Genomic DNA, 27,940 nt, shown 5'->3' on the forward strand with positions numbered 1-27,940 from the left:
AAAAAAAAAAACGACAAGCCTTCCTGTATGGAGAGATGTGCAGAAAATTAGAAGTGACACCTCCGTAGACGCGGGAACAAACAAAATATTCACTTCCCAGTAAGCGGCTCCAGTTCATGTCCTCCTGCTCAGCCAATCAGAGTCCACCAGGGCTGCTCAGTGCAAGCAAATCAAAGCAGACGAGGGAGTTCCATCCAATGACTGCAACAGAATGGGGCTCCGTTCAGCCAATGGGAGAGGCCCTCCCACAGTTGCTACGGTAAGTGCTCGTTAGCAGTGATTCCATTGGCCACAACATGGCTCTCATGTGAGCCTTTTGGACATGAGGGGAGAGGGGGGGCGGTCCCTCAAGCTGTCAGTTAACAACATAGATCTGTTCACACTAAACAGAACAGGCTTAGATGCATAAAATGCCACTTATGAGTTAAAAAGAAGCAGTTGTTTGAGCCCGCCTCTGAACTAGCTGTAGCCCAATGAGCTAATTATCGGGCTGCGACACAGAAAACCCCCAACCACTGCCCAGTCCATACCCACAAAACACAGTCTGTGTGAGTGTGTGAAGGATAAGTGTAAAATACCCCCCACACATTAAAAACAAAACAAAAAAAATATCTCAGACTTATAAAACAAGTCTGTAAAATAAACATTGTACTTTTACAACAACGGAATGTTAAGTTGTTGGGACAAGAAGACATTTCTGGGGAAGCGTCTTTAACGTTCTCTACTATTAAAACAATATGAATTACTAGTTTTCAGTATACAATGATTCAAAATGCACATGCATTAAAGAAAAAAATATTGCACAAAATTAAAGACTTTTTCTCTGGATAAAAGTGATTAGGGATATATCTCCATATCTCTATCTTGATTTCCTTGTAACGTTCAGTCGAGTGAAGGAGAGCTACCTCTAGCGTGTCTCTTGGTCAGTATATACTGTATATAGTTAAGGCTGGTTCACTAGCTCACACTGGCACAGTTTCTGAATGAAGAGGGTTGCATCTTCGTGCTAAACACGCACACACAAACATACACACACCCATTCACATAAAATTCTACATGAGCCAAATACACTAGACCAGAGAGTACATTCTTTGATAGTGCGCTCGGACAGCCAGAGCTGAGCCTCCCACAACTGTATCACACTTCAGTGTGTCCTCACAGCCTCACCTTTTAAAGGTCAACTCTGCGCTCTCTTTCCTCACATGATTAAGGATATGAAGCACAGTAATGTTCAGAGTATCCCGACATCAAACCAGTGCACACACACGTATGGAACAGCATGAGCTTTGGTCATCACAGGTTATGACAGTAGCATTAAAGGGGACGTGGATCTATTCTTTGAAGATCATGGGCGGTACAGATGATAAAGGAAAGTAAAAGAAATCGTGTCTCAAGAGAGGCACTGAGGCTGAAGAAGAAGAAAAAAAAAAAGCAATTAAAATCTAAATCATCTCTGTCGACCCATACTTGTTCAGTCACATTTTAAAAACAGCGCCTTTTTAACCCAGTGCTATTGACATATTTGGTTGCTATGAAAACAAAATATTGTTCACAAGTGTGCAGCTTTTGCAGATAAAATGTCTACAGCATGAGGGTAAGTTTGACTACAGCTGAGCAGCCAGGTCACTGAGATGGTGAAGAGTGCTGGCCAAAAGACAGAAGCGGGAAGGTAAGGCAAGGTGTGGGTCTATGCTATCTACTCCTGCAGTTTAAAAACAATACAGTATCTGTGGTCTGCTCTCTGGACCAGGAGAAAGCAGCATTGATTGGCCGAGGGTAAAGCTAAACACAACTAAAAAGTCCAAAAAGGAGGAGGAAAATATCTGAACTAAAAGAAAAGACTGGTGTGTCCAGTCTTGGTGCAAGTTACAGGATTTGTGTTTGCGCAGGTGTGTGTGTGTGTGTGTGTGTGTGTGTGTGTGACAGAGTGAGAGGAGGGCAGAGTGCGTCTTGTTCATCCTTCAGTTCTGTCTTGAAAGAAATAATCAGCTGGAGAATTGGAGTGTTTTTATTGAAAAGAGCGTGTGAGGGAAGTGGAAGGGCAGAAATCACACACATACCTCGATGTTCACGTCAAAGCCCCGCCCCCCCCGACTCTCACTCTTAGCTCTCAAGTCTGTGTGTGTCCGGTCGGCCCATGTCCCGCTGCCTCTGACCTCTCCTGTCACCTCTTGAGGGAGGAGGATTTGAGTTTCTGGCTATATCTGTGGATGCGTGGTGAGCGGGAGTGTAGCTTGACGAAGAGCTCTGGGAATTTGTACTGGGGGAACATTGTCTCCAAGAAGCCCTCCAGGAAAACGTAGACTAGCCGACGGTTCATGGGTTGGTACTGAAACATGTCAAAGACGCGGAGTATGCCCTTTCTCGTGGTGTCTGCTCCGATGATGTGCTTCAGCTCGTCTGGTGGAGGGAGAGAAATATAGAGGTTAGGAGTGTGCACAGTCTCTCAAAGACGCAGGGGGTTCATTTATGCTGATACAGACATTGGAGCTCAACACTGTAAATATGACAAGCTTCCTGTGTGTCTTCTTCCTGTTCTGTAAGGCTGGGTATCGGCACTCAATAACTTAAGGTATTGACTGAATAACTCAGTACCAAGTAGTATCGAAACTTCTCCACTCCAACAATACCTGCATTCAATGCTTTTTGAGCTGTCTGTCATGACTTCCCCACCGTATAAGCAAGCTTTCTGTTGCTGCCGTCACCAGAGCCTGAGAGTCTGACTGATTAGCACAAGCTAACACAGCAGCAGTGGCTCACATCCAACACCGAGCCATTCGACAGTCCCAATAAACTCACCCAACACTGAAACAGCTTCTCGCTATCGTTAAACCTGTTAAGAACATTAGGTAACATTAGCCATGTCATGCTAACTCGGTGCTGTCACTGTGTGTGCTGGTGGACTCTCACCAACTGTCACCTGGGCGGAGCTCACTCTCTCACAGAAGCAGTTACAATCCACAGTCTGTGGTGTTGTAAATTTGAACAGTGCATTAGCGTGCCGAGATGCCACCAAAACGTTGGGATGTATGGCAATGCTACACGCCACTGCATTCACATTATGGGTATCAAATGAAGTCCTCTACTGGTATCGATACCCAGCCCTACTGTTCTGTTGGCTCAAATACAGCCCTTTAGATTTACACCTGAACAGGATGAGACAGTCCCAAAAAGTGTGCATGTTCTCACCTGGCATGATGCCCAGCAGACTAGTCTTCGCAGCTATTCGCGTCCTCATGCGGATGCTCTTGTCCCGACGGGGCGGTGTCTCAGCCAGGATACCGTTGGGCCAGTAGGAATCCCTGTACAGAGACAGACCCAATGAGGGTTAATCATACTTCCTCTGATCAATCAGAGTTATCTGAAAGAAAAGGGGAGGGGTTACCTGAACTTCTTGACGTAGTCTGCAACCTGCTCAGGTGAGGTCAAGTAGTCCACATGATCCACAATTTTTCTACATAGATAAAGGAAAGATGATTCAGGCTGTGCTCCGTGTGACGCTATTTACTGCTCTTTGTGTTGTGGACTCCTGAGCGACTTTCTGAAGCACTGATAGGTGTACTTGTGAGCAGTTTAGGTGTGTGCAAACATCCTGTGATCCGAGAACTTTAATCCCATGGTGCCATTTGCTCAGGTGGAACTGGTTCTGACTGTGCATCTTAGGTCATGAGATGTTTCATCTGAAATACGGCTTTTCACATCAGCAGTGTGTAAAGGGACTATATTCAACTTAACTTGCACTGGAACATGCATTATGACAACTTAATAAGGTTTATGTTTGTTTATAAATGAAGTGGAGGAGCCTACAATTGTTTCGTTTGAGTTTGTCTCAGAGGCTGCAGAGGGACTCTGCAGCTCTGCTCAGCTGTCAACTGCTGCTGCCAGAGATCAAATTTCACTGGGGGCGGGGAAAAGTGTGAGGGAGTCAGCAGTCATTCAGTTTGTTGCCCTAACCAAAAATACTGGAGTACTACTGTACTATACAGTATATACTATACTGTACTATTACTACTATTATTACTGGTTTATCCATCGTCTTTGCCCTAACGTCTTGGTGTCCTTCTGCTTCTTCTTCTGCTGTATTAACCGTCAATACACACAAGGTTACACAAACCTTGTGTGTATTGACGGTTAATACAGCATTACTGCCACCTAGTGGATTGGAAGCGCATTACACCAATAATGGGCTTTTATTGGGAAAAATAGCTCAAATGCAACCCCCAGTGGTAAAATTTGGTATATAATTTTATATATCGGTTCGGTTAGATATTTGGCTTTAAATCAAACCGGTTGGAAATTGTATTTTGTGTCTCTGACCTGTTGATGGTGTCTCCATATGTGGCCCTGATGAGCTGCTGCAGCAGGTTCTTAATGTTTCTGCGCAGCCACTGGTTTTTCTCCTTCAGGTCAAACACTTCGTCCATCAGTAGCAGCATTACCCTCAGAGGGATGTTATCATCCACCTGGGCAAACAAGTCAACAAATGAATGAACTTCAAACCATTTAAATAATTAAAATCATGAGGAAATGAAAAAATAAAATAAACACGCAGCTCCCAGCATGCCCGCTGACTCACATTGTCATCGAGCTGAGCGGAGACTCGACAGTGTTCGGGGTCGATGTCAGTCTTAGGGAGGAGTGGAGGCACCTGGAAAAAACAGAAGACACTGGATAGTCAGAAGTCCAATCATTATGACCACAGCCCAGTGATTAGTTTCAAAGCTAACAAACTATATCAAACAGAAAAGGAATAAAATAAAAATTAACCTAAAACATAACTAGATAACCGCTTTTCTTTCTGTTCTTTTCATTAGAAAACAAACTACATACTCTATATGATGGTGTTACCTTGAGTATGGACTGTTTGATGTCCTGACCCAGTCTCTCTGACATGCGGCCCATGTTATCAGAGACCTTGGTCATGCCCTCAGCCAGACTGTCTGGCAGGGCCTTCACAGCGTTGGACACGTTTCTCATGGAGCTCCTCAGCGGATTTACAAATGTGTCTATCTGATGGGGGAAGAAAACAAAAAGGACAACATGTATTTAAAAAAAAAACAGTCAAATGAGTAATTTGTTTTTGGCAGTAAATAAATAACACTTGAACACTTATTCTTTGTTGGAAATAATGTAATGACCTTGCGTGCAAACTCTCCCTTGCCCTTGCTGTAGGCCTTGTTCTCGAGGAAGTCATAGACATAAGGAATTAGAGTTGGACAGGCCTTCACCATCTCTGGGTTCAGCAGCAACTGGAACACACACACACATACACGTTATTCATATACACTATGATGCAAAATAAAATGATGCAAAGCAATAAAGGCAGTCTTCAGAGGGTCCTCATGCATTTTTATTGACACAATATCCAAACTTAACGTGGGAAAAAACAATTACCTGTAGGTAAGCATTGAGGTCTTTTTTTCTCTTCTCCAAGAAGTCTCTGTCCATGTTGTTGAAGGTCTTCTTCCCTGGCAGCTTGAGGATCGACGTCAGGTTCTCAAACTACGACAGAACATAAGCAACACTAAGATGGCGAACAACAAGCTCATGACAAGTTGCTATACATTTTAACGCTAATCTTACAGGACGACTCCATTATTCTGTGTTTTTATTTTGTAGTCTTCCATATGTATTCAAATTCCAATTTTTTTTTAAGTATCAAAATGCTATTATCGCAAGCCCCCTTAAAAATGTTTTCCCATGTGATCTGTTGCAGGTTTCTGCATGATGACACTGCTACATATAAACCCCCCAACCTGCGAAATGTGCTTCTTTGTGACTGAACCCTCTTTGACATTTGTGTGTTGTCAATCTTCCAACTTAGTTATATTCCGCTAACCTTCTAAATGGCAAAGAAGCTAAGCAACGTACTGCTGTGGACGCCACATTAGTTCAGACCCAAAAGTCGCTCAATAACACAAACTAACTAGCTTATCAAGGCAGTGGTAGACCAGAAACTTCCGTGTTCTCCGAGGTAAGATTACGTTTTCTGGCAAAGGAGTCTGGGGGCATTGAAGAGAGCAATATTACAGCTTCAGTTGCTTGTCAGAAAGCACTGTCTGACAGCAAATAATGCATTGAATGGGTAAGTACCTCAAACAACCGCACTTCAACATTTAACACTAACATCATATCTCTCACACACACACACACACCTGTTCAGTGATCCTCATATGGAAGTCGTGGAAGTCTGAGTAGCGGCGATACGTCTTCCAGCAGTCCTCACTGCCATCATGGTTGCGTCTAAACACGGTGATGGCGTACAGCGCGTAGGTCTTGCCATGGTCGTTGCAAACCCCTGCAGCACCCCAGAAGCCGGGGAGACAAGCGTCAGCTACCCCCGCCCGGCAATACATCCAAAATGGGAATGGAGGATGAGGGGGGTGGATGAAAGCAGAAAAGAAAGACGGGAAAGGAAAGAAAAGTATGTGCAGGTTCAAAGTGTGTTGGGGAAGTACGAGCAAGCAAAAGAAAGAATGCAGAGCAGAGGGTGTGGAAATGAGATAAAAGGGAGGGGAAAAAATGACAAAATGACAGGAAAGGTAAGGGAGGGAGAAAAAGGAAGAACATAAAAACAGTGAAGGTGATAAAATGAAAGAAATAAGGAATACTGGAACAGTATGAAATGACACAGCAGACATGGCTGAATGGAGCCAGGAGGTGAAAAGTTGAAAGAACACACAAGCAGGGAGGGACACACAGGGGCTAATAGATACCTGATATACACAACAATTTCACAGACTCTCAACATAAACTGTTACAACAGCCAAAGCCCACAAGTGAAAGTTAAATGATATGTTTTTAAACCTGACATGCATACACAAGTTGCCAGAATCTAAATTAAAAACCTTAATGAATTATCCATGAACCCTGCATCAAAAAGTTGTTAATATCAAGCAACAAAGTGCCAAAGTGATTTAAAGAGAACACACAGCCTTAAAGGTAGGGTCTGGAGGATTTTCCAGTTGCTGTTTGTAAACACACATTCAAATTTGGCCCCTCCTATCAGGCTCAACTCTCCCGGGTGTACGGAGCCCGGAGGTATGGAAGAAGGCTTCACAGAAGAGGTTCAGGCAAGGCTCACGCTGGTGCACGCTTGGACACGGCACCTGCGCTCTCACATTGGCTGGGGAAATCTCTGCCCAGAAGCGGTCCGAGCTCACAAAAACATCAAAATACAGTTAAAGGGCAGGAGCTCTGCAAACAGAGTCACCACCACACGAGTAGAAGCTCATAGGTGATGATTAAGCAGGATTTCATTTGTATATGTCTATATTTTGTTTTGTTTGAAAATCCTCCAGATCCTACCTTTAAGCTTTTGAGGCCCTAACACACCAAGCCAACAGTCTGCTGTCGGTCAATGTTAGGCCATCGGAGAGTATCCGTGGCCCTCATCGCTGCAGTGTGTCCAACACTGGTGGCCTTTGTCGGTGCTAGTCTGCTTTTCTTTCGCTGATTCAGAATGAAGAATTGGTGTCGGCAACAGTGGAGCCACTGGTGAATAAAATCTCTCACATTGGAAGTTCAACTCAGTGCACAAGGAGAGAAAAGGAAGTGAGGAAAGTAAACAAAGAGCTAAAGTCAAGAGGGAGTGAGAGCGGAACAAACTTGGTACATAAGGTGAGATTGCTTTTCTTTAGCCATTGAGCAGAAACATTTCATGATGGTTTGTGTTATTGTGTCATTGGTGCACTGATAATAAGCTTCTTTCAACACTACATTGTGTTCTTAATGCACTAATTTGCTAACTAGCGCCAAGACAGTCTTCTGATTTCACTTTTTGAAAGACGATTACAAATGGCCGCTGTCTGCTGGTGTGGGGAGTTATTTCCTCTAACGCAAGCACAGAACGTATGTGCTGGTTGGCCGTCAGCTGAAGTCTGGCCGAGACACAGGTGGTGTGAGGTAACGCAGCAGGAGGCTTTTGCCATCGCTAGTTCTCTGAAGTTGGCTTGGTGTGTCTGGGCCTTTAGACTTTGTGGCAATAATGCTCACCAGTGGAGTGTATTTAAGATTGTGTGTGTGTGTGTGTGTGTGTGTGTGTGTACCTGTGTCAGAGATGAAGGCATGTAGGTGCATAGAGTCATCATGGCAGGAGTTGGACAGGTCGTCCAAAGACTGAAACCACAAGAAACAAGTTACCATTTAACTACACAGTTTGCTATCATTAACACAAACTGGCCATGGAGGCTGGCTTTTTTTGAGTAACAAACTCAGCACTGATTAAGTTTGACAAAAACATTGCTGGACGTGTCATCACATCAGCATTTTTCTCAGCCCTGCAACAGGAAGTAAAGAAGACTTACCAGATTTATGCTTCCTGTGGGAGAGCCATTGAAAGATTCTCCATCGCCGTCATCAGACCCCCGGTAGCTCGGCTCTTTCAACATGTCCAGCTCTGCTAGCATGCGGACGTAGAGAGGACTCTGCTTGAAGGAGGGGTAGTAGCGCTCATCGCGTAGCATCATGTCATACACCTGGGGACAAATATGTGCAAAACAATTAGTTAACGGGTGGAAAACAGAGGCACGACAGTACATTAAAAAAGATTAGAAAGTTTGTTTTTTGCAAACACAGATACAGAAAGCTATTCGAATAAGTAAAAATAAAATCTTGGAATGATTCATAAAATTATCTGATATTCAGATAAAACTGTGAAGAAAAGACTTAGTACATTTCTCTGGATATCATCGAATATCTCTGGCGTGGGGTCGTCTTTCTGTAGCCTCTCCCCTAGTGCTGTTATGGACGCCTCGTCTACCTGCACCCTTGGAGATGCCTGTTGTGGAAGGGAAAAAAAAAGGAAGACAGAGTTGGAAGATACTTTGTCAAGATATACCACCACACAGGCTACAGAAAGCAGTGCTGTAAACAAGAGAATTTGTTCGTAATTTACTGAGAAATCACAGGATATTAAGTACCTTCAGAAACCAAAACTTTTTTTTACTGTTAGCCCTAAAAGACCCACAGGACCACTGGTGATACTGGCCGACATTACTGTCTTTAAGAGGCTGTGGTGCCCTCATTTTTGGAGTTGGCACAATGTGGCATCATGTGAAACTAGACAACCTAAGGCATCCACTGGTGGCAACAATGTCACGCTAGCTTAACCGTAAAGGGTAGCCACAAGCCCCCCCCCCTTACACACATGCATTTTCTCGTGTGCAGTACAAATGTGAGAATTTTGCCTACACTAAAAATGGTGTATTTTAATATTTCTGCATACTGGGCTTCCTAAACAGTATTAGAATTGCATGAACTGGTTATGACTAAAGAGCTTAGACTCTTCTGGATTCAGTGAGCCTAATTGCATTCATGTGTGATGATGTTTATTCTCATAGGAGCCATTTCATTGTAGTGAGACCATTTTTGAAACTTGACCTCAATGTATAACATGGCCTATTGTGAGCTTTAGGATAATCACAGCCTCATGATACTTTGCAACCAAAAAACAGAGACCTTGGGCATTCAGACTATGTATGGCTTTTGCTGACCTACTGACAATAAGTGGGTTTCTCAGCAGTATCCAGAACAAAAGTGCTCACCATCTAATTGCTGAAATATACAATTCTTCCAGAAATCTCCAAATGACACAAGTTTTTGATACGAAAGCACAGCATTATTTTTTCTGTGGTGCTCTAAAAGGTTATGTTGTCTTTATATGTTGTTTTTTGGGGGGGATTTTTCACCATTTGTATTTATTCTCAAAATCTGTGTACCCAGTAGTATCAATCCCAAAATGTTTGACATAATTGGCCATGGGGATGGCTATCAGATACTTCCTTCATAATGTTCTCAGCCCTTGTAAAGACAACATGATGATCATTACAGATTTATAACTACACTAAACTTGACACACAGTGCTTAATCTTCAGGCTCCCAGCTTTCAGATGATGTCTCTCACTTCTATGCGGCGTGTGCTGTTGACCTTCTTACTCCCCCTAAATATTCCATCACCTCCCAAAAGAGACAACGAAGGATCTGTGGTGGGTATCTAAGTGTTCATGTCCTTTCTGACTGAAATTATTTTTGACTTGAAACATGTGGTCTCTACACGCCGCTCACCTTGTCTGAGAGGTATTGTTCATAGACACCCAGTGCAGCGGCCTTCAGCAGCCCCTTGGTGGCGCTGGGCTGCTTCTTGCCGTCTCTCTGCCAGCCCTGCATGGCCTCAAGTTGCTGCTGAGCCGTCACCCTGTAGCCCTCCACAGTGAGCCAGAAGAACAGCTCTGCCTGGGCCCCCGCTGCCTGCATGAAGTCTGGATCAACAGACACACAAGAGTTGTGTCAAAGTGGCTGTCTGTCAACTGTAGCACTTTGTTTACACATACATACATAGTAAGCGAGCCAGTGACTTTAACATTTAGCACTCTGGCTGCTCGTGGTTTCGAGTTACCTTGTAACTAAAGATTCACTGTCACAATCTTCGTTAACTCATCTGGTTAATATGAAAAAAAGACATGAAGGTTATGATACTGTGGCTGTCCTTCTTCCACTTTTTTTTTTAACTTTGGTCAGTTACAATTAAGTTAATTCGGTTTTGGTGATCTAAACATATTTTACATAACATTTCCAATGACAGAACCAACCGTGTAGTTTAGGCTGTAGACTCTTGTAGCTGACACAATTTGGCTCGACTCCTAGTTTGTGCACACACACACAAAAAACACGCTCTATCGTAATCTGATCTGTAAAGTGAGGTGACCTTTAAAGTCTCTGGCGAGGTCGTGTGGGACTGAAAAGGAGTGCGCCTAATGACGAGACAGGTTGGGGTTATGAATTCTAGAGAAATGGAATAAGTTGTGGATTATAAAGATGATTAACAGAAATGTTCAGGATTAAGGCCTCGGGATGACGACAGTGACGTTTGGCATCCGTGGTTTGTGTGATGATGCGTGTTGAGAATTACCCATGAAGAACTGCAGGGCTATGTTGTGGATGAGGATGTGATCCAATGGGATAACACACAGCTTGCCAAAGTTGGCTGCCAGCTTCAAGGCATCCACCTCCTACACAACACAGGGAAGAGATAAAGTCTGATAAACAAAGCAGAGATGATAAAACTGTATTCTTAGTCTGGCTGACTCCAAAATATACAACTTAACCAACAAACTGACTTAAAGCAACAGCAGCCGGTACTTAAAGACAATGTTTTATCATCACAGTAACAATTACTGATGTACTGTATGTCTGTAGTGGATCTTCTGGTGTTAACACTATAATATTGTGCTGCAGTCTCTCACCTTGCCAGAGTGCAGCCTCTGGATCCTGGTCTCACACACCTTCTTCACAAACAGAAGACTGTTAATCTGGTTCTTGATTACATTGATGTCTAAAGGACAGAAACATCAAGGGAGGAGATGAAAACAGTGCGTTTTTACATTTGGGCTTTGTGTCTTCCTACTCACATTGGGCGGTATCTATTTTCTCATATCTTCCTGACATTTCACCAGGGAATACAGTATATGACTGTTATTTGTGTAAAATAAATGAATGAATAAAAGTGGAGCTGCTGGAGATAAAAGTGTATCTTTAATTTTAGCTGGGAAATATGTTTCAGAGGTGAGTTTGCGATGTTCCACAAGCTCAAATGTCAAGAGAGGAAATATTCTCACACCTTATTAAACAGAAAAATCATTCATTTCACTGAACAAAGACTAGCTTAACGGCTTCACTTCGACTTCTATAACACTGGTATACAATAATAATGCCTTGATACCACCAAAGCCTAACTCGCAGGGCCAATTAGTTTCATGTGTGTGTGTCTGTTTGTCAGTAAGAAAAGATGAGTGCCCACCATCTCCGGCTGTGTCCAGGGAGCGGAGGTACTGAAGCTCCTCCAGCACCTTGTCCTTAACGGCTTCCAGCTCTGCAGGCTTGTCTGTCAGTTTCAGGATGTTCATAAAGGCTTCATAGTTGCAGCTGGAGTCCCGTATCTGTAAAAAAAAAAAAAATCACATCCATTTACATATCCACAACACATGTACCAGGCCCCCAAGCTGTTCCTGTTGTATTTCATTTGCTTTCTTGATTGTTTCTTGAATAGTTGTGATATCTTTTCCACAAAAAGCTAAAACAATGGCTGATATGTAGGAAGTGTGGATGTCAGTGTCAGCTCTCACCATCCAGATGACAAACTGGTTGATGTAGTCTGGGTCACTAAGCTGGTTGATCAGAGGAAGTAGCACACCACGCGCCAACACTTCCTAAAAAACACCCAAAACAATAATAATAATAAACCACAGAGGATTTTTAGGTTCACTCACAACAGTTTACACTACAAAGATGGCTTCACATGGTCTGGTGCGGCACTTCAGTCTATCTGGGAGCCTGCTGTTGGAAAATAATACTCATGGCTGGACAGCAGCCAAAGTGGCAGCATTAAGCCGGCGGCTCAACTGTGACAAATTAACAACACAGGTTGTACGACATATTGTGTGACTGAATATGAGATTTTGCGCCTCATATTTGCATCTCGGACCAATAAGGTCACATGTGTTGTGATCGTTAGACAGACTGTGTAAGTGAGAGTGAGATTTCGTGTTTGTGTGTGTGTGCACTCACCCTTAAGAAGTATCTCATGTTCTTGTTGTGGAAATCTCCAGGAGGTAGTAACAGATACAGAAGTAACTCACACAAGTCCCGAAGAAAACCTGACACACACACACACAAACAGCATGTGTTTAGTTTTTATTAGTTACGGCATACCAACAGCAACACATTTGTGTGATACGTTCTTCATGACAGTGTGAACTGTGAGGCGAGATGCATTACAGAAGCGTGTTTACCTTCTTCATCTTTGTGTGAAGTGCACACTACGTCTCGACAAATCTTCCTCTCCATCTCCACCTCGGCCTCAAAGAAGGAGTCCACCAGCTCCTCTGTTATGTCCCCTGTTCAGACATTGCTCTTCATCATTGTCATCATCACCGCTAATGTCTAAAGCCTCATTATCTGACTTCATCAAAAACTTTATGAAGCAATTTTTCTGCACCACAATTGCAAGTCTTATTGTGCAGTCCACCAAAAGATCACCAAGCTCATTACGCTCAGAACTACATCATCATCATCGGTGTCAAAGACAAGATAAATCAACTCAGGAGACACGTCAAACATACTGATGCATACTGTGAGTGTGTCTGTGAATGTCTATACTTACTTTGCTTGTCCTCTCTGTCGAGGAGGCGATCCTGGGCTTTTCTAAAGACACGTAAATGGGTGGCAAAGTCGTCCACCAGGCGAGTGGTGAAGTAAGGCTGCCAGTCCACCTCTTTGGACCTTGGCACATGAACACACAGGAATAAGTCAGAAAATTACAAATATAAGAAACACAGAACATTTGCTTTGTATAAAACAGGGGTGTCAAACTCATTTTATTTTGTGGGCCACAAAGAGCCCAGACAATTGATCTCGCTGGTTACAAACCATTTACAAATCTATGGTTTTGGCAATGTTATCGCTATAGTATTCGACTATTACTGTTTTAAGGAAAAAGTCTGATATGGATTATTTTGTACTGAAGCTGCTGATTGACAATATTTTGCACAACCTTCAATATCTTTAAATACAACCACAAAAAGTATTCCTTAGTTTTTCAAAGAAGTGTATTCTGGTCAGGGTAGAAAAGCCTCCAAGACAGCGTTTTACATGAAGCTGCTCATGAAACTTGACACCTCTTGACCTTGACAAATGCAACAATATTAGGTGTGCAAAGTCATCCAGGGGACCGGATTGGGCCATTTGGCAGGCTGGTTCTGGCCAGTGGGCTGTGTGTCCGACAGTCCTGGTATACAACATTCAATATCAGGACAGAAAACGTGTGTGTGTTTTGTACCGTGTAGAAAACTGGACAAGGGCATTCTGCAGCGTCTGCCTGATCTCCAGTAAGAAGGACTCATCCTCGCTCAGAGTGTAGTACCAGTACTGGATGTAATCTCTCAGTGCAAACTGGATCACCTACAGAGACAACAAAATGTTTTTTTAGTAAAAACAATGTGCGAAGAGAGGGATTGAGGAGCGGGTTAATTAAATGCAGCAAAAGATTTGAGTCCCAGATGATTAAGTAAATCTTTCTAAAACACAATTAAATCTGTTGATAGTCAGTGTCTAGTAGAACTGATTACTGGGCTATTAGGTCCCGGGAAACCTCGGTAAATTAATCATTTAGTTGTACTCTGATGCATACAGTAGGGATAGAGCTGTGTAGTACGATTAAATCAAGCAAACATGAAACAGTCTAGTTGTAAGTACAGGCTGCTATTGTGCAAAAGAGAAAAGAGGAAGACAATGTGCCAGAAACATCAAGACCATAAATGTCTTTTCAGAGAGCATGACACAGGTTTACATGATGTCACGTTAAGCTGTGCAAGATCTCAAGGTTCACGTGCTGCTGAAGTGATTAATGTGCATTTGCAGGGAGGAAGGGAGAACAGAAGCACCATAGTGGAGCAGTCAGTGTCATCTGACCGTCACAAACTGCTGTGTCTGCACTTAACTCTGCCGGCCACGCCACTTTACTGAGAATGCTAAAACATGCTACTACTAGAAGTGTTGTAACCACAGGATAGGGTGGAAACCCAAACTGTGACCACCGGACAAAAGCCACTGAGCTCATCTTCCCTATCTGCAACACCGACAGACAGCCTGACCATCATTTAAAGGATCTATTTGTGAACGTGTTAAGCTGAAAAAGATTCTGAGTCAATTACCGGCAGACTGACAGACAGAGAGTGAAAAAACATTACAATCCAGCCCTGCAACGGCCTTTTGCTGAAGCCACATGATGAGAAGAGCTTTGGTGCAGTGTAACAGTACAGAAACTTTCAGTTCCACTTTCTGTTAGGAGTGTTTGTCAGTTTCTTTTCTGGACAGTATGTCTGATAAGGTTTAGATGGGCAAATACGTACAGTATTGTCTGCTTTCATGATTTAAGTAACACACATCCTGCTGAAAACAAATCCAATGACACAAAAGACAAGGAAGCAACTTCCTGTGAACGGAAGACACTGAGGCTTTAGGGCTTTAGGTATGCAGCGTTTGACAGTGATGACTACTCTCTGGCTTGAGGCCGTGAAGTTTCTGACCTGGGCCAGCTGATGGATCAGACGGGGACTAAAGTGGGCTGGTGTCCAAAATGTCTGGAGTGTTAGTACTTGTCACCAGGTCATAATCCTCCTGTTATCTTCTGTCGTCTTCTCTCCTTAGCTGTTGTCCCATTATCATAAGCGCTGATGCTTTTCATGAGCAATCACTCAGCCATGCTTCCTCATGAGTGGACAGAGGAAGTCAAAAAAGGTATTCACTGATTTACGAACGTCTCTTTTGCCATTTAAGTTTGTGGGAAAATTGTCTTCAAAGCCCGGGGCACTTCCTGTGAACCTGGTTGAGAGGAGTAATGAATAAGCAGTCAATGACAGTATAACCTGTCAATGAAACAGGTTTTTCAACAATTATGAATCACTGAGATTAACCGCGGACGGACGGATCACACGCTCACACACACAACCAAAGGCATGATCCCCTACAGACTTACGCCCGGCGGAGACAGAAATATTCCAGTCAGGAGGATTTAGAAGGCAACAGCGAGGTGCACGAGGATGAAACAGGCCTACCTGACTGTAAAGACAGTGACTGACACTAAAAATACATTATAGATGAGGGAGACACCCGGTTTTAGCATCAGACGAGAGAGAGAGAGAGAGAGAGACCACCATGCGCCACGCAGCGTCGGTGTGAGGTGAGCAGGAGCCACTGCTACCTCCCTGGTTTGGAACAGTCACACTGAATTATGTATATCCACCCATGCAGTTGTTGTGCACAGATTGAAAAAGCTGTTGCATTTACATTTATGTTCAATGTGGTCACCATGTGGCCCTGACCAGCTCCAGAGGGGTTTGGAGTCATTTACACCTGGGACTTTTATGTGGTCAAAGACTCTGAATGAAATCTGATCGACCAAACCTCATTTAATGCAAGATGTACCGAGGGTCCATGATTTGTGACATTTGCACCTGTCATTTATATCTTTATAACCACAGGGTTTATTGCAGAACTGCATTAGTTTTAGCAAGGTGTACCTAATCATCTGGAGTTTTTGCTGAGCTGACAGTACCATATGAAGGGAAAGAAATACCTACAAGGGAATGTATCAAAAGCATTATTAACAAAGAACATCGGTCATGTGTGATATCTGATTTAATCTTGATCGTTCTCATTGTCAAAGGTGCAAACACGTTGCTGGTGACACGTGCCAAAAGCACAGGAGGTCAAATACTCAACACAAAGACACGTCACACACACACCTGTTGTAGTGGTTCATCTATGAAACTGGAGCCCGTCAGTCTCCTGTCAATCTTCGGAGGCTTGATCTCCAGCTTCATCTCATCTAACGTCTGATGGAGACAAAACAATGCACAGAAATGAAATCGATGAAAGCTTTAATGATCTGCAGGGTAACTGGCGAGCAGACTTAGTCAACGACAGAGCCTGATTCACAACTAATTAATTTGTTTGTTAAGGCGAGGTCAAAATGTGTGTGTGCTCAGGCGTGCTTTTACCTTTAGTATACCAATTTGCGTGGGTGGCAGGTAAGAGTGCTCGCACTTTTCTAGGTGTTTCTCTGAGTTGATCTTTCCATAAAGCAGAGTGACCGCAAAGCCCCTGGAAAACAGAAGTGAGAATGAGAGAGCAGCTAAAAAAACTGATCCATCAGGTGTTGTGGTTAAAGTGAGAGAGAACGCTTATGTGAAGACATGATGGATGTATTACAGGTCTTCCTGCTCACCCTCCAATGAAGCAGAAGATATAAAAGGCCAGGTAGAATATGGCAAAGGGTCCAAAGGTGACGAGGAACAGCACGACTCCAAGACCCCCCCATCCCCAGATGGACAGACTGGCCTGAAACACACAAAAACAGAACACAGGCTAAATACTTGATTCAATTCAGCGTATACGTTAACCTGCTTAGAAATCATTAGAGTTATGCAGAAGACAGACTCCCTCAGTACTACCTGATGAAGTCATTTAAATCTTCTATCACTGACGTATTTATGACAGATGAAGACGACACTATATATAAATATATCTAATTTATTCATGTTCCTGTGGTTAAGGTTTTTACAATAGCACTATTTGTGTCTGGTGTTTCTGTACTGTACAGTGTAAACAGTCCTGTATTTCCTATTTCGATTTGCTATAAAATTCCCCACATAAATCAATCATCAATTCCCAACATGAAACTGAACTTGACTGCTGCTCAATTCATTGTTCAAATTAGCAGCACTCTGATACACAGTAAATCAGATGATCAGACAATTGTGCTGTGCAATGACGTCAACCAACTCCACACTTTAGATGTCGGGACAGGAAAAGATTATTTAAAAAGACACACACTGTGGGGTGTTGTATTGTTAAAGAGTATCAAAGATAGACTGTGTGTGTGTTGTGTGTGTGTCTGTGCATACTTGTGTGTCACATCCTATGGTTTTCCTGTTATTGTCAGTGCAGGAAACCAAGCTCTCGTTTGCAGCTAGCAGCTCTGTGTCCCAGTTCTCCACAAGTTACTCTAGAAGTTACTCATACTATGTCAATCGGGGTTCCTGCAGGTTCAGACAATTTAAAGCCACACTGGAATTTTTATAATATTCAAAACTGAAGAAAAGTAAAACATAAAACAACATCAATTACTTAGTGTTCGGGCCAATTTTGCCAATTATTATATGTTTTTGTGTTGTGGCGAAGGCACAATCAGAACAAAAGTGGGAAATACCTGGCATTTGTTGGCAGGTATTCTTGTTGATTATGTGTTTCTCACTCTGCATGGGGGATTCCACTGCCTTGGTTCCCATTGTGCCGGGTTTTAAAAATGTTTTGCATGAATATGCCAATCCCTGTATGCATTGCCTTGTACCAGTTTCAGCCACGCCACATAATCTTGGTCAACTAGCCAATTTTCATTGAATCCTCTTCTCTGAGCCTCGCGGCCAGAAGCAAAGTGTTTGTCTTGTTGGTTCCACTATTCTAATCTGCATTACGTTAATGTGAAAGGCACTTGCTAAATTACTTTTAAAATAATAAAATAAGCTTTAAAATAAAGAAGCAGATGTTACCAGTTTTGAGATTTTACAATGTACAGCAAGAAGAAAAAATATTCTGAAATTTCTACTTCCTGTGTCCTGGCGTTTTTAAGATTTTGAAAATTTGATTTCAAACATATTCAAACAAATTGTTTTGAATGAATGCATTCAGTGCCTTTTAAGGATCCACAGGAACCCTGCCGATGCTACAGATGTAATCACTGCAATTATAAAAACAGCAGAAACTTTTCTTCCAGATATTAATATCTGTATCTGCCTGAAAAACCCAGTCTCAGTAGGCTCCACAGTGTCTAAGTGTGTATGCATGGTGGGGGTTGTTACGTGAAGGATGAGCCTGCCGCAGAGCTCCACAAACTTAACCGCTCCAGCAAGTGCAAGCTGGACTAATGAAACCAGGCCATGCAAACCTTAGCAAAGTACTACAATATACAGTCATGCAGTAATGTGAAAATTGCAGTTATCTACACAACGGTGACTGAATGTGAAAAATGCTCGCAGAGTTACACACCGTATAAAGCTCACACTCTGACCGGGGAGCCATCAGATAGACACACACCATGATGATCAGCAGTGATGATCTTCGGCTGCCCTACATTCATACTAGAGTTCCTTAGATAAGCAGCTCCACCGATGGAGCCAGATAAGGACAGACAGAGCTTCCTCAGGACACTGAGACATTGTTCGCTCTGCTACCGCCAGCTATGGACAATTGGATGACACACATGCTGCCAACTGGGCCAGCCAGCTTACGATGTATAGCATGACCACGAAAGAATCGATGCCGAGCAAACTACTGCTGAGGAATATGATCAGAACAGAAATTTGTGTGCAACTTCGTGCAAATTCAGGAGAAAGAACCACTGAACAGGGTGTTGCATGAACCTACCACAGGGGACAGTTTTTAAGAATTTAAACTACCCATAGTAAGACAGTGGGTGGGGTAACGGGTAAGTATGGTATAGCATGACGTGGACATCCTGGCTATACGAAAAATCTGCATGTGAGGGTGCATCACGTTATAAAACTCAACAGACATATGGTGTACAGGAGGCTATTTAACCTCTAAATACTACATTACTATCATCTCACATAGTTTGAGTCCTTTAACTTTAATGCAAGGAAAAAGTGTTCTGCAATTAAAATTTTACAAACACAAGTCAATCCTTAAAGATGTACCTTCTTGCTAAATCTATTCAAGTCCTGCAGGATCTGGATTTACAATTCCTGTCATTAGTTGCTTGACGCTGGTTGCTGTTGTTCTAGCTTTGCTGACAGTGTGTATATCGCTATTCAAACTGGCCACTATTGTTTGTGGTGTACCCTGAGCACTGAACAAAGGATCTCAATCGGATCAGGCTTCATAAAGCTGATACCAGCCAATTAAAAAAATGAGTTGATTGGCTCCAGTTCAGCTTGCGACAACCCGGGTCACCACACCAGCTGATTACACAGCACACTGAGAAAATTAAAACATGATGCTAATGGCTGTCAGTGAGGACCCACTGACCCTGACTTTACTTACTCACTGTAAACAACTAGCCTAATAGACAGGCTGAGCCCTGGCAGAGTGTTGGCTGAGACAAGGCAGCAGAACTGATTTTAAACATATGGGTCATTACATTAATTGAGCACACCTTTAAATATATGATGCACAGCAGACAGTCACTTCATTTATGAACCTGGTTATGGGAGAAATCAGGGCAGGGCAGGAAATATTAGAACATATGCGCTGAAATTATTACACCAAAATCCTCATTTACATTTAAGTGGTCAGTATTCAGTTCTCTTCCCCACCACCTATAATATTTTGAAACAAGGGTGACATATTTAATTGCGTAAGTTGTGTATGACTTTGCAGACTGAAGAGGTTTTCATCTATGTTGAATCATCTGGATTGACAGCATAAGTAAGTAGACTTATTTTTCAATTTCAGTCTTATAAATGAAAGACTGAGTATTACAAATACAAAATAAACTCCTGGTCGCCTACTAGAATAATAAAATCAATTGCTTTTTTTCAGTTGATTAGGTACATTTTGATGACTGAAGTGAGGAGATGAACAGACTGAAAACAGCTGTTATTTTCCGTTGAGGACATAATTTGCAGTTGCAAAGAAATAATAAATCGCAATATATCGCAATATGTTCTCCCAATAGTCAGCATATCACAAAGTGTTTAAAATCTCAATAGCACCGTATCATTACTTCAGTGTCACGACAATATTGTGGTGATTCCTAGCCCTACTAATAAACCTGTTTAAAATACAGTATAGGCTACATTACATGGACGGAGTCAAGTCTCCCAGCAGAAATGTAGCTGTATTAAGCAAGTTTCTCTAAATCTCTCAAGTTTAAGAAATCCAGTTCCTGCAAAAAGCTGACTATAACCAAGTGTAGTGAGTGCATGTGAACACAATGGTGTCCTTCCTGCAGAATGTGTCCAAACTGGCTAGACAACCCCCTCTTTCTCAAGTCAAAACTGGCTGGGACAAAGTCACTAATAGCAGGGTTGGGACTCTGGGAAGAGAACAGGGCTGGCCAAAGAATATCTACCAGTGGTAGAAATACAAAGGAATGCTATTCACAGTACCCTGCCACAAACTTTGACTATCTTATCTTATGTAAACCTTTAGCCGCCACAATGTCGTCGCCATTTACATGGAAAACCAAACTAAACTTTACGCGCTGACTCTCACACAAACCTCAATAAGCAGCTTGACCTATAGTAACACATCTACTCTGTTTACCTTTCACCCACACAGTAGTCACAGGGAAGGCGGTTGCACCACTGTTGGTTCAGTAGCTTCCAGCAGCCCGCTGCAGTCATCACCGACACATTATAACCACCAGCCTAGGCCTTAGCTACATGCTAACAGTTGACTGTATTATAAACACAGACACAAGCGTGATAACAGTGTGATAATACAGTCTCATAACTGTGGATTAACCTGAAGCAGCGACCACTCACTGAACCTCTCTAGTGAATAGCACTGACCTCGGTGAGCAGGATCCAAGAGCACACTGCCAGAGACAGTCAGAGCTCGCTGAATTATTTTTCAAAAACATTTAAATTAGTTCAAGACTGATGCAATAGATGTGGGCTGGGTTTGTGCTTGCCAGGACAAACTGTAAGCAGTGTTTCCTTCAAGTGTTTGAGCATATATAAGGGTTCAGATCATTTTTGTAGAGGCAAATTCCGATATCAGTTAAATAAAAAACAACAGCTTTTGTTTGAACAGTATCGTCAGAAAAGGTTATTGTTTCTTATTTGGTGATTTGTCTTTTTATTACTTTAAAAGAAATACTGCCCAAGTCCATCCTACCAAATGCAATCATTCACTGGTAAAATATTTGAATGTAGTTCAAATGAGTAACGCAAGTCCGGTCTGACGTCAATGGTGCCAGTGAGCAGCAGTGAATGTGGAGGCTATTGGTGGGGCTGTGCGATGGGGCGATGAGGCTGTGGAGGCTTGGCTCGGTAGGAGAGACGATAACCGACACTCTTGAGTCATTACAGCTTACACAGGGTTTTAAACACGAACCATCTGCTCCAGTGATTAACACCAGAGCCCATCGGGAACGCACACATCTAAACATCTAGGCAATTTCTTACGCAACCCACGCTGACTGAACAGACACATATGAACATGAGCGTAAAGATACTTTGAATCTCTGAACAAGATGTCTGCACATGTGAAACATAAATGTGGTTTTAATTCATTCAAATGATCACCTAACACCAGGGACAGGAAGCTCTAGGATAAAAAGTACTGCTTGGGTTAATAGTCAAGGATCATGTGGAGAAATATTCACTGCAACACAAAAACACATTCAGAAAATTATATTCCTTTGCTAATGTATTTCAACTGCCTGTTTCTGTCTTTGTCTTCTCTGTCAAACACAAACTTACAATGTCTAGTAGCAACTTCAACAGCAGATAATCTAAATGTTTAAAAAAAGCTGCCACACAGATTGGTAAGTTTTTGTGAAACCCTCCACTACTGGACGTCCTTGACTCCAGGCACATTCAGACATGCACACACAGCCTCTTATCAGAGAGTATCAGAGTCTTGGAGATTATCGTTTCCCAGATATCCTGGCACAACTTAAAAAACAAGTCCACGCACTACCACACACATACTGCACTGTGCATACGCAGACGCACACGTGTGGGAAGAGCTTGCAGTGCTCAAGGGTGCTCATTTTTGTGATCTATGCACAAGTCCACAGGCGCTCAGCTGCAGCCTCGACAAGTGTGGTGATTGGTTGAGAGGTTAACTCAGCCCATTAAAGCTCTCCTGTGGAAGATCCATGGTTAATGCCTCAGAGGGAGAGAAAGTGAGTGGGGCTGACTGATCATGCTGGCCTAATCCACCACCAAGACCACCATAATACAAAGAGCTACCATAGTAGCTTTGGGATTAAATCTCTAGAATGAGAAGAGTGCATAAGTGAGACTGTTCCAGTGAGGAAAAGTTGTCATTAATTTAGCTGTTGTTGTCTTGTCATCCTGTTTCTTAAAAATGAGAAAATGCGAGGCTGTGATACTGTCACTAACACAGCCACAAATTTAATCAAAATGTGACTGAAAGATTCACCCTCGGCTCGTTTGCTGTCTTATCCACAGGCCGGTTGGCTGAAACCTCATCATCATGTCTAACTACTCTGTCATCTGAAGGAGGTCAGTCCTCTGCTGTCAAATCACTGACAGCCCACACTTACAAACACACTCAGTAGCACAGATATACTGGGAAAATATAGCTGCTGGCTAATTCAAAACCTGTGCTGTGCAATCCCCTGCTAACAAGCCTTGAGTTATCACTAACGGAACTAAATTAACATTAGGTGGAGAAACAAGTATGGCAGGAAAGCAGGCGAGGCCAACTGATTCACTCTGCAACAGGCAAACACTCTCATAATCAACAGAGCACTTCTAACCTGAAAAAAAAAAAAAAAAAACTGAGATAATTGGATTAAAATGTTCTTCTTTTGTAATCACAGAAAAGCTCATGTTAAACCAGCGGAGCACTTCAGGTCACACAGAAGTAGCAGTTAAAATGTAACAAGAGGGGTGCGTGAGAGTATATGTACACAGGAGATAGCAGCCATTTACAGTAGGTGCACAGTAGGGATAAAAATGTCAGAGAGCCGTGCTCACACATTGCACTGTAATGCATCCTGGATGATGTGATCACAGCTTGACAAGTGTACGGTCATGTTTAGATGGTAAACTCAGCTTTGCGGAAACTCCCACATGATTTCAGGTTCCATATTTCAAGTGATCATTTCAACCTTTCCTAATCCTACGTGCTTTTTGTGGCTAAACCTAGCCTGACCCTGACCAAAGCATTGTCACAGATCTAAGGTTACCACCTAGCCATGACCCAGCTGTGACTAAACAGGCATGTGACTGCACAAAGAAGCACTACACTTTCTGAGGTGGTAATAGGTACACGTGACCACATGTAGCATGCATGACAAGTTAAAAAAAAATCTGACAGAATGACTGGACATGTTAGAGGCCCCATCATCAACACCAAATTAGTGAATATCTTTTGAAAAAATGGTGCTTGTTATCTTTCCAGATTTCCATAATCTAGTACAACTGATGCTTTTCTGGCAGTTCAGGTGACCCCACATCTTACTGAGACACTTAACGTTGGTTTTTTTTTGCTTTGAATTGTCTCCCAGCTGTAGCACATGCATCCCAAAAAGACAAGTTTGTGGCCTAGGTGAGGTATGTAGCCATCTGCTCCCTACCTGTATGGCTGAGCACTACTTTGTTCCTCTAATTTTCAGTTCAATTTGGTCAGGCCACCTCCCTTGAACTGTAGTTTGACACTGCTATCTCCACTGTTTGCCTGGGGAGGGTGAAATAAGCCACATGCTTGCTCTGATACATACTCTCAGTCCCCAGCTGCTTCTTTTCACTTTCTGATGAGAAACTTCTCCTGGGAGAGCTATCTGGAGGTCTATGATATTCACCCAAGATCCCAGCCAACTAGTAGGAATCACAAGGCCAGCAGCATCCCACCAACTGGACCCCACAACAAGCAAGAGGCGCACCAACTGGGAATTGAATCCCAGCCTCTGCAGTAGTAGGCGTCAGTGCACCTGTGCAGCCTCAAATTTGTTGTTTTGTTAAGGTTAGCTGCTGTGGTGGTTTAACGTCAAATAATACATAAAACAAATACATAATGAAGCAGAATCCGATCGTAACTGTTGGCACAAGTCTCTCAGCATGACCTAGACACACTGTTGATATATCTGGACACAAGACACAGGTCTGGACAGGGTTTAATTCTGAAAGGTGTCACCCTGTTTGGCAGGGCAACCTCTTCTATTTGCTGAAGGAAGGAGGGAGAGGTGTGCTAGATGACAAGCAGGCGTGATGTGTCAGTATGCTGCTGGCCTCAATGTCTATCACGCTTTGATTAAGACACCTTAATGAGATTTAGCCAGGGGTGAAAAGCACCGAGATAACTTTGTATGCCTGTGTGGATGAACACACAATGAACTCGCGTCCCTCGACAATAAACTAACTCAGTAGACAAAGGTGTATTCATCAAGCAATGTGGGTGAGCCATTTGCTCAAAGGAGTTAATCACAGTCAGACAGACAACAAGTCCATGCCAATGTCTTCAGCCAAACTCTATTAGACTGTTGAATGTGCGAAAGTGTGACATAACACAACAGCGACATTTGTATTACAACTTAATGCACAAACATGCATTTAAAATTAAATGACACTAAAGGCAAATTATAGTAGAAGGCAAACTATAACACGGACATGGAAGTGAAGTAGTCTGAGAGTAGCTGAATGGGTAAAGCCAGTGGTTTGTAATTATCAGACAGGCAACAGCCTCCTACGTAGGCTCTTGAATGATAATGATGACATTGGTCACAACTGAACAGGCCCCATTTATATTACATTTACTGTATTATCCATTACTTCACTTTACAGCTCACATCCACAATAAAGACCACACTTCAAAGCTGGTGTGAAGCCAAAACTCATCACAGGATGCTCCAATACAAGTCCATCATTTACCTCAGGTCAAAGGTTAACAGGGAGCAACATTTTGCAAAGCGCTACTAAGCTATAGTTTAACACCTGACTGCACATGCATGTAACACAGGAATCAGTACTCCCTAGCAGACATGCAGAGTAGTGCAGTAGCAGCTAAAGCCTTATTACCGAGGATAAACCTGTACTTAAACTGCTGGAGAGGTGCCTAGGTCACCTGCCACTCAGGTGAGCAGGACAGTGCAGTCTGCTTGCTTGTCAACAGATGTTATGGTCAAAAAAATCAGGAAACCAGCATTGAGAAACTGCCTCACGTGATGCTGCAATGTCATCTCAAGTCACACTAAAAAATGGCTTGTCAGGCTGAGTGATCACAAAGCCAGAGCCTAATCACAATGGACTCAAGACTTTACCATTAATATTTTAAGGGAAGCCTGCGTTAGGCCAGTTGTTTGTGATGGACAAGTGAAGGGAGCTATTCTGACGGACACTCTTGCAACTGAATGCCACTGGAAACATCTTCATGATCAGCTGTGTGTCAGACTTTCCCTGGAATAAAAGTAAGATGAGAAGGAAATGCTACAACACGTATCACCCTGGCATTAAACGTTAGCTGCCGTTACTCGATGTGCATGCTACTAACACAATCGCAAGCTAAATATAGAGAAGACAGTTTGTAAGCAGTAGTCCACAACCTTGCTGATAACAAGTAGGTAACTTTCTTTCTCTATCCGTTCACACAGCTAACGCCCAGCTCACCTGTGTTTGTTGTGATGCAGAAATTCGTTGTTGAGGGACGTTACTCATAATCTAAACGCATACTACCGACATTGCCTGTGTCTAGCTAATTCCAGCACGGCGGTGACAGTGAGGACATCCAAAGCTCATCGTATTATCTTAGCGTTAACTGTGTAATCCCGGGGCTGACTGCCACTTATAGCAGACAGCCTCCCTGAGAGCACAGCGGCTGTGTGCCCTCCTCTCCCTGTCAGGCTGAGTGTTTACCTGCGGGGCTAACGCTAAGGCGCTAGCTGCTACATGCTAACTAGCCGTGCCTATCACTGGAAAACAAACTACGCTAACGGCACGCGCGTGTGTTTCACCGGCGCTGACTCACCTCTGCAAACATCGTCTAAAAGGCTGTACGTCCGGTGGCTCTGGCTAACCCCACCACATTGTAACATGCGAAGAGGAGGTTATTTTGTCGGTTAAAAACGGTCGTAGTTCCAATCTCCGTACTCTCTTCGGAGCGTCGCCATGTTTGCAAGGTTTACGTCTCGGGTGCCTGTTGGTGGACGTCGCTATGCGATTGGCTGGGAAGTGATGACGCATAAACACACCCGTGATTGATTGACGGACACACATGCAGCGATAATCACGACTGACTGACCCAAATACAGGAATATTTTAACAATTTATGATATATTTTACACACGTTTACCACAGTGGGGAAAATAACTGTGCAGTGAACATATAAAAAGGCGTCAGGAAAATTATCCCCCAGGCAATTCATTGATTGGAAGAGCCTAAAAATACTTTACTCTTATGGAGGTTAAAGAAGTTCACTTTGAGATTCTTAAAAATATATATTGCACTTAAGATAAAGTCTGATACTTATGTATTCTGCCCAAAGATAAACTCATGTGTTTAATAAATGTACTGTAACACCTGGAAATGATGTACTTTTAATTAAATCGATGGCAGCTTATTTTTCATGGTCATTATTATCACTACTATAATGTTTCTAAATCCTCAGTAGACTTCAAATTTTAAATGCAATCTATAAGATCCATTTAACACAAAACAACGTGATATTTTTTTTTAAGTATTTATGATTATTTATAAAGGCAGCACTTTCTATATGCATGACAGGGGTGTTGTAATGGTAACCCAGGGCCCATCGGGAGGGAGGCCCTCAAAAAGCCTAGAATAAATAGTTTGGTTTTATTTGTAATTTTATTTATAGCCTAAGTAAATAATGCCATAAGTAAATTAAAAATGACTTAAAAAAAGCTTAAAAGGCTGAACTTTTTATGGAAAATAATGGAAGCTGTCAAATGGTTTAGTCTGCCCCTGCACTAGGATTCCCCTCTGAATCTGAATCAGAATCAGAATCAGGGATACTAAGGTAAAGAAAGCAAACTGACTTGAAAATATAATCAAAGATGCTTGAGAGAGACATGGATCGAGGGTTAAAGGGTGAGGGGGCCCAGAGAGACAGTTCATGCATGAGGCCCACAATTTGGTGTTACACCCCTGCTGTAGGAAACATACACAATGTATTTCTTGCTGTCTATTTTTTTTAGTAATTGTTCTATTTTATTATGCTTGTGTTTTTGACATTATTTCACCATGTTTTGACACCTATTGCTCATTTTTATCAGTGAAAAATTCAGTGATTTACACCAACATAGGTCTGATCTCTAAATGTATCTTGCAGCCCAATTTGACATTATGATAAAAAAAAAAAAAGAATTATCATTTATAATGATTAGTCTCTCCAAAAAGCTTCCCTACAGCAGTCAAATAAAGTGCATTCATAGAAGACTGAGCAAGAGAGACCAGAGTGCAGCCTGATCACATGGTTGACCAATGACTACCTGCAAACCTGGTTATAATGCATAATTTATTGCCCCGGTGGCACCTTCATTAACCTGACCTATACTTTACACTGCCTGGCAAAGAGAGAGCAGGGAGGTGGGGACGGAAACAAAGAGACAAAGACAAATAGTCCCTGTGTAACCAGAAAAAGATTGTTAGCCACAAGAGCCATCTGTGTTCTTCTAGGTCATTATACCTGCCTCCAGGTGGACAGAGCG

At 42.6% G+C, this 27,940-nt stretch overlaps 1 protein-coding gene across 4 annotated transcripts; it reads right to left on the minus strand.

Moving 5' to 3' along the window:
- snx13 (sorting nexin 13) lies at positions 1-27,940 on the minus strand. 4 transcript variants are annotated; one of them, XM_049602915.1, is made up of 25 exons: positions 27,919-27,940; positions 16,784-16,896; positions 16,557-16,659; positions 16,302-16,391; positions 13,835-13,956; positions 13,160-13,278; positions 12,789-12,893; positions 12,565-12,653; positions 12,123-12,206; positions 11,798-11,936; positions 11,244-11,332; positions 10,910-11,009; positions 10,066-10,259; positions 8,675-8,779; positions 8,307-8,477; positions 8,049-8,118; positions 6,156-6,334; positions 5,395-5,502; positions 5,139-5,249; positions 4,849-5,010; positions 4,577-4,648; positions 4,318-4,463; positions 3,386-3,454; positions 3,190-3,302; positions 1-2,400 (listed from the first exon to the last, which is right to left on the minus strand). In XM_049602915.1, the coding sequence occupies exons 4-25, from the start codon at positions 16,377-16,379 to the stop codon at positions 2,165-2,167; spliced, it is 2,661 nt and encodes an 886-aa protein (XP_049458872.1). In that variant the 5' UTR covers positions 16,380-16,391; positions 16,557-16,659; positions 16,784-16,896; positions 27,919-27,940; the 3' UTR covers positions 1-2,164. The 4 variants fall into 4 exon arrangements, with proteins under 4 accessions (XP_049458872.1, XP_049458871.1, XP_049458868.1 ...); XM_049602914.1 differs by lacking the exon at positions 27,919-27,940 and adding an exon at positions 26,239-26,399; XM_049602911.1 differs by lacking the exon at positions 27,919-27,940 and adding an exon at positions 25,881-26,156.

This window comes from Epinephelus fuscoguttatus, linkage group LG17 (assembly GCF_011397635.1).
Source record: "Epinephelus fuscoguttatus linkage group LG17, E.fuscoguttatus.final_Chr_v1".
Classification (NCBI taxonomy): domain Eukaryota; kingdom Metazoa; phylum Chordata; class Actinopteri; order Perciformes; family Serranidae; genus Epinephelus; species Epinephelus fuscoguttatus.